General features: G+C 34.5%; 1 protein-coding gene across 1 annotated transcript in view; it reads left to right on the forward strand.

The window, feature by feature from the left end:
• The window catches only part of rabgap1l (RAB GTPase activating protein 1-like), a 90,076-nt gene that overhangs the window by 63,335 nt on the left and 18,405 nt on the right, over positions 1-8,336 (forward strand). Inside the window, exons 17-18 of the mRNA XM_039682325.2 lie at positions 1,406-1,549; positions 4,926-4,967. Of these exons, the coding sequence (XP_039538259.2) occupies positions 1,406-1,549; positions 4,926-4,967 (186 nt within the window). The remainder of the gene's footprint in view (positions 1-1,405; positions 1,550-4,925; positions 4,968-8,336) is intronic.

Raw genomic sequence — 8,336 nt, forward strand, 5'->3', positions numbered from 1 at the left:
GTATAAAGACCTTACATACTGAACCGTTATTTTTTTATTACCTTAAGGCCTGTTCACACCGGGACGAATTTCGCGCGCATTATTCACCAACGTTTAACGCCTCTTGACTAAACAAAGGGCGCCAATGTGAGTTTTTTTTTTTTAAAAACGCCTCGGGTTCGTTTTTTTAGTTTGACGCGCCACGTCAAAAACTATCTGACCTATGAGATTGGTGCTTTTGCTCACGTGTTTGGAGCTTCTGAAGTTACAGTAAAACACAACTTGGGGGCGCTCAAACACAAAACGGTCTTGCCGAGCACACATATGCCACGGCGAAGAAGATATACGCCAAGCAGCGTCGCCGTCTACACAGCCAGGAAGAAATAAGACGAGGAAGATGCAAGGCAAGATGAATATAGTTCTTGTTGGTGCTAAAACATAAAGAACTATATGACAAATGCGACAGGGACTACAAACATCTTGATAAAAGAGAACTGTTATGGAGTGGTATTGCAGAGCAAATTGGCGCCATCTAATGTCAGGGAATGAATTTGCATGTTCACTCGGCTCATCGTCAACGGAAATCGCTTGGGTGTGAACACCAAAAAAACGTGTTGGAAAAACGCTGACGAATAACACGTGCTGATATTCGTCCCGGTGTGTACGGGCCTTAAGAATGAGCCATTTCTGTCTACTTACACCGCGGGTCCCCTTACATTGAAATGTTTCTACAGTAGCCCTAAACGGACAAACGCGATTCGTCACTATGTTCTTTTTCATGGAAAGAAGCTAGCTAAAGTCAGCGAATAAAACACTGACACAATTATGAATAAGTAACAATAATATTTGCAATTACATATCACTTTACTGAATAATCAAGTAAAGCTAATTTCTTAATTTATGTTTGTAAAGTAACCTCATTTCGCAACTGGCTACTCTCTGCTGTCTCAGACGACGACATCTTTTCCTGTCGGCCACCGTAACTTCTGTTGGTTGCAATTCGCAACCTCACCTCTAGATGCTGCTAAAAATTACACAGTGCACCTTTAAAAGCTGGTGGAAAGAAAAGGATCAGTCTGTCTGACATTCTATATATAATTTTATCTGTTTGTCTCTTGCTCTAGCTATCATTATGTTTATCTGTTTGTCGGTCTGTCATATACTGTATCTGTCTTTCTATCTGTCTCCATCTCTACATATCTGTCTATCTGTCTAACTCATTTTATTGTTTTATCTGTCTATTTTCTATCATTTTGTTGTCTGTCTATTTACATATCTGTCTGTTTTTCTTTTTGTTTTGACATATTCCAAGCTCCACCCCCTTTGCTTCAAAAAATAAATACAATTACTTTATCATCCTTAGTAGAACATGCTTGTTTATTTCCCTTACGCTAACCATTCCTATTTCTCTAATTCCTCTTTCCAGGAGCAGTTGCCGGACCTTTGGTCTCACTTCCAGGACCTGAACCTGGAAGCCCATATGTACGCGTCCCAGTGGTTCTTAACACTGTTTACCGCCAAGTTCCCTCTCTGCATGGTCTTCCATATCACCGACCTGCTCCTGTGCGAGGTGATAAATCCTTTTCCAGTCACACAATTACAGCAACCATGTCCTAACCAAGTCATTTAACCAATAAGATGTCATTATGGGTTAGACTAAATAGTGCAACACAACATAAGTTGAAATCGAGCCACAGACTCGATTTTGTTTATACAAAAATTGAACAGTTGAAGACTGGAAAAATGTTGCCTCGATTTCTGTTGAGACAGGAATCAGCTGCGGGTTTGAGGTTCAAGTTTTCCCTGGTGTCTGCACGCGCAATCCCTGGCGAAATGGCTTATGACTAGTTTGAAAAACAATTAATTTCATTGATTCAGAGTCGACTCTTACTTTTGAAAGCCAATAACTTTATATACGTGCACTTTCAGATTTAAAACTTTGCAGGATGTTTTCATTCACCCAGAGCTATGTTACGCACATGAAAGGTCATTTTCAAGAATCCATAATAAGGGCCCTTTAATGAATCCTGTTGAAGATAAACTGTTCATGGATTAAATCATTTTTTACTTCTTAAGGCCCTTGCACACTGAGTCCGAAATTTTCGCACGGTAAAAAATAAATACGACCTCGCGTTATGTCAATGGCGCTTGCACACTGCTTCCGAAACTTTCGTCCGTCATAAAAAAAATCGAATCAGGTTCGATTTTCTGCGTTTTTCGCATCCATAGCAAGCAGTTTGAATGGTGTTTTGACAATTCAGAGCCACCGAATCACAAATACAAAAAAACTAGGACTGTCAAACGATTAATCGCGATTAATCATATCCAAAATAAAAGTTTGTGTTTACATAATATATGTGGGTGCAGTGTGCATAATTATTTTATATATATATATATATATATAAATACACACACATGCATGTATATTTAAGAAAAAAATATTATTTATATATAAAATATTTATATTTATATAATATAAATCATATATAAATCTATATATAGTATATACATGAAAATATTTCTTTAGTATATACAAGCATGTGTGTGTATTTATATATATATATATATATATAAAATAATTATACATGGTGCACCCACATATATTATGTAAACACAAACTTTTATTTTGGATGCGATTAATCGCGATTAATCATTTGACAGCCCTAAAAAAACGCATACCTTTTTTTAAAATTTCCGCACGTTAAAAAATAAATACTTGCTCATTGCTTCCGAAACTTTCGTCCGTCATAAAAAAAATCAAATCGGGTTCGATTTTATGTGTTTTTCGCATCCGTAGCTAGCGGTTTGGATGGTGTTTTGACAATTCAGAACCACCGAATCACAAATACAAAAAAAACGCATACGAACATTTCCGACTCGGTGTGCAATGGCCTTTAACCTAAAAACCTTTTTTAGGTTTTTAAAATCTATTTCTTTTCAGTCTAAATAAATAGTGTAGTTGTATTGGGATTTGAATAGCACATGGAACTGATGGAAAGTTCACTAGTTTCTAAACTTCTTGAACTCCGTTAGATTTCCCAAAGCAAGCATCTTTGACTTCTTAGAAATGGGCTTTGTGTCTTTCCAAAAGTAGCGCTTCAACCTTTCTGCTCCTCTGAGAGCTTTTCCTTTTTTTTTTTTTTCATCGCTTTTCTCCCATTTTCCTTTCATTCAGCGTCTGTGGTAGCCCGAGGCAAGACAATTAAAAGTTTCCTTAGCCTGTCTCAGTCAATGAATCGCATGATGAGAATCTGTTAGATGCTTGCGAGACACCTCTCTCTCTTCTTATCCAAATATCAGTTCATCTCTAATTCATTTAATGTTCTGCCTACTTTTGAGGCTCTGCCTCTACTTTTGAGTAACTTGTTATAAATGTATGCAATCTTTCCCTAATCACATTTACATTTCAGTTTATTTGAATTCCGTTTTGTCCCAAAATACTAATCCAAAGAAAATCGTTCACTGATCATGCAATGCTATCGCACACAAAACCGGGAAAGCTCTTTCTCACTTTGGTAAGCTCTAATCTGATTGGCTGCCTTTCAATATCTCCTGGTACCAAGGGCTCACAGTCCATTGGGAAACAAAGTCAGGTTGACTCAGTGAGTGCTATTGAGAATTAAATAGGTTACATGAATAAAAAGTTTGAAAGATAACTTTTTAAAGTAATTAACTAGATATCTGTATTCTGTAAGTATTATAATTAATATAAATGTGTTGTTGTTGTTGTTTCTTATTTTGAACCTGAGACGCTGTTCCACTAGTGCCAACTTGTGTGCCGATTCACCTTAAAAAAATGCACGCTCATCTGTTTCACACTTTCTAGGAATCTCTCATTTAGTTTATTCGCTATGTGTTCACTAAGACTAGATTAAAATGAATGGGTTGAGTTCACTTTGACATTCAAAAAAACATGCAGACATAACAAAATTAATATCCGCGGCCCGATACATTGAGGTCTTAAGAAGCGACCTCTTAAATGTCAAAAGATCAAGGCAAATTTCCCTTCTCATGTCATGAGCCCTTTAAATTAGAGACTTCTTTCGGGAGCATTAAAAGTCTTACCAAACCCAAACTAAAAGGAATAAAAGACTATTATCAATAGTTATTGAAATTAATATTGCAATTTTGTAACATTCTATAGTTGCTCTTCAAGTTGATAAAGGATTAAATGTTCAGGTTGATGATTTCCCGTATATGTAAATGCAGATAGTTTTGCTAGTATCGATTATAAGCAATCATACTATATCAACTTGGCTTGTAAAATCACATTTCCTACATAACCAAAGTGTACAGCTCCAAAGCCAAAGAGAAAAGTATTGTCCCTCCCTCAACAAACACACATAATTATCCCCCCTGCAATTTCCATTTAGCCCCCTAGCGCCATCTAGAGCCCGTCGGGAACAGATACTCTCTGCCGTCTGTTATTAATAGAGAACATGGGATATTTTTAGCTCGGTGTTGCCATGTGAACGGGTCCTCTAAGCGATGCTCGAGACGGGTGTTTCCATGCGGAGCTGACTTCAGCATTGCTTCTCCGCTCGCTACTGCGATGCCACCTGCTCCCCTCTGACACACACACACACACACACACAACACCTCCCGCCCGTCCTTCACTGTGCCTGTGCACATCAACCTGCCTGTCAGTCCACCTGAGCGTGTGCGAGCGAGATTGTTTGCCTCTTCCTTCAGCTCCTGTCACTCCCACACATTTGAGCTCTTTGTATGATTCGAGCTATTTTAGGAAATGCAAATGCGTTCGGCTTCGCACTTCCCACTGTAGAACGCAAAGATGGCATTGCAGCCCTTCCGAACCATTGTAGCATCTTTATTATAATAAAACGCCTTTATATGTGGCCAGTTGTGTAGTTCCAGGCAGTTTGATGTGCAAATAAATTCTGTGTGTTTGTTTTTGTGTGTGTAATTTTTTTTCAATGTCTTTACAGGGGTTGAACATCATCTTCAATGTGGCGCTGGCTCTTCTGAAGGTACTGCACATCACTACGCTTACATTTCCTTGTTTTAAATTGTTTGGAAAAGTGAGGGAAAGTAATGAAATCGCTAAAAGTAATGGAAATGTCTAGCTTGGGTTTAAAATATTTAATTGGTTAGAAATTGCTTTCTGTGAGTGCAGTCTTCTTTAAAATTATTTTTAATTTTTTAAGTTATATTTTTTTAAAACTTATTCTAATTATGAAAAACTTTTGTAAATTTATTAGGGCCGTCAAACGAGAAATCGCGATTAATCGCTTCCAAAATAAAAGTTTGTGTTTACATAATATATGTGGGTGCACTGTGTATAATTATTTTGCATATATATATATATATATATATATATATATATACACACATGCATGTATATTTAAGAAAAAAAAATATTTATATATAATATAAATTATATAAATCTATATACATGAAAATATTTCTTAAATATATAAAAGCATGTGTGTGTATTTATATATATTAAATAATTATACACGGTGCACCCACATATATTATGTAAACACAAACTTTTATTTGGGCGCGATTAATCGCTATTAATCGTTTGACAGCCCTAAAATTGATCAAATCCATACAAAAGTGAGGCTAGTTTAAGATTTAAACGATTAGCTTAAATCGTGCTTTTAGAAATTTTATCAGTTTATATATAGTTTTATTTTATTTTATTTTTATTCCAGTATTTGTTTGTCATTTTAGTACTTCAACGTTAACTAATTTCCGATAGTTGCCAAGGTGATATTTCTAATTTGCATTTAATAATAAGAACACTGTGCAGTATTTTTTCATCCTACTAATGAGTCATAGAATTTCACTGTTTTAAAAGTGTGGGAAACCTGGATGAAGAATTGATGCTTTTAGTTTGATATACAGCAGGAATAAAAACATTGAGTTTGTCTCCCTCTGCCGGCCAGAAGAAATATTGCTGTGATTTTTTTTTTTAAACACAAATGTTTGCTGTTCACAGACCTATCTGTTAGTTTAAGGTACACATGCGAGACTAAAATGATCAAGTAGTGTCTTTCTGGTATCTTAGGTTTTGCTATGAGCAATATTACTGAAACACTTCACATATCATCATAATATAATGCCATAATCATATGTAATCGATACAGTCGATATATATATATATATGTAGTAGGGCTGTCAAACGATTAATCGCGATTAATCGCATCCAAAATAAAAGTTTGTGTTTGCATAATATATGTGGGTGTACTGTGTATAATTTATTTGTATAAATACACACACATGACACACATTTATACTGTATATATAAAATAATTGTGCACCCACATATATTATGCAAACACAAACTTTTATTTTGGATGCGATTAATCACGATTAATCGTTTGACAGCCCTAATATATATATATATATATATATATATATATATATATATATATTTCTTGGTCCATTTATTAAGTTATATGCATATACAGTGCTGGATAGATTACATACAAATTGTAGTCGGGTACTGATTATAAATGACATGACAAAAATTGTAGGTAGTAATGTAATCCATTACATTACACATTTCAGGTAATATAATCAGACTACTTTTTGATTACTTTTAGATTACTTTTGACCTAACTTGTTTATCACATTGTTTTGAATCGGATAATCTTACATCATATTGATATACAGTAAAAATACAAAGAGAAAGAAAATATACCTGCATTTCATGTAATTATGGGAATTTGTGTGCAATTCCACAAACCCTGAAGATATTCTTAACGTATATATAAGCAGTAGGCGTTTTTACAAATTTAAACGATAAAAAAGTAGTAGTAAGGAGAAACAATGAATTTTAAAATAGTTTACTGCCATTGTGAGAATAACATGAATATATAACTTAAGACTTTATGCACTTAATTATACACAATATTTTTAATATAATACAAAAACGACACATGAAAACAGGTTAAAAAGGCTGTGTGAACAGGAGATAACCTCAGTTTATCACTTTTCATGCAGTCTTTTCTAACTCTGCAAATGGCACTTTTTCCACATCCGATACATTGGCTCGTTTTCACTACATTACAAATTTGATCTGAACAGCATGGCTGCTGTCGGAGTGATCTATGCATGCATTTGGTTTTGTTGTTGTGGCATTATTGATCATCAGCGACACTATGGATGACACAGTATGCAGCTGTGGGTCATTAGCCCAGTAATGCCACTATGGCTCTATAGATAGAGCACTATTTGTGGTGCATTAGTACTATATACTATGGTGCTTTTTAGAGATTCAAAATTGATCACGCTTGAATGGTAAAAAACAGAGTGCGTTATGCTTTTTGGAACAATTTCCACTTATAAACTACAGATATTTTCATAGTCTCTTATAGTGGTTGAGAATAAAGTGTATATTCAATTTGAGTCATTATCAGTTGGCCAATGCTGCTGCAAAGCTTTTTAATGGTGTTTCTCAGCACAAATACATTAGCTTCATCCACAAAGCCACACCTTTGTGTAAGCTGCAATGACAGAATGATAAATGGAGCTATTGCAAGAGTGGGTTGCACTGCCCTGAATGTGTCTGAACTAACCTATAGAGGAGAAGAGGATATATATCTGCTGATTTAATGTTGAGAAATAGACTCCACTGCCCTGTTCTGTAATTACAGCAGATGTGAGAACCAGAATAGGATTCTCTGGTTTCTTTTTAAGGCTCTTTAAAAATCCAGGTGTTCATTAAAGAGGAATTATGAGAATATTTGTATAAAATCATCCAATCTTACAAGCCTGATGTCATTTGTCATGTTGAAGACAAACCATGTCTTTAGTGTAATTACGGTAGTCATGACAAATGTTCTCTCACGTCTTTGTTTATATTATCGCAAAATACAAACCGTTATCACCCAGTTCTAATCTAAATGCGACTTCAAGGCGTGGCGATATTAAGATACTATAACACGTCATGATTTTCTGGAAAGCTGCTTTAAAACAATGTGTATTGTAAAAAAATAATTAACATTAGGTGTATATTTTTATTATTTAGTTTAATTTTAGTTTAAATAATTTTATTTATTTATTATTTAATTTTTTTATTTATTTTATGGATTCATTTTTGTCAGTGCATTTAAATGTTGTATTTTTGGTTCTATATATATGATATTCTCTTTTTTCTTTGTGAATATAATACTGTGTGTGTATATGTGGGCTGGGCAACGATTAATCGTGATTAATCGCATCCAAAATAAAAGTGTGTGGTTACATAATATGTGTGTATGTAGTGTGCAAAATTATTTTGTATATATAAATACACAGACATATATATTTAAGAAAAAAGGTATTCTTAATATATCAAATATTTATACATGATATTAATTATAATTAAGTATATACATGCAAATAAT

The sequence above is a fragment of the Pimephales promelas genome, chromosome 2 (genome assembly GCF_988280905.1).
Source record: "Pimephales promelas chromosome 2, fPimPro1.hap1.1, whole genome shotgun sequence".
Classification (NCBI taxonomy): Eukaryota; Metazoa; Chordata; class Actinopteri; order Cypriniformes; family Leuciscidae; genus Pimephales; species Pimephales promelas.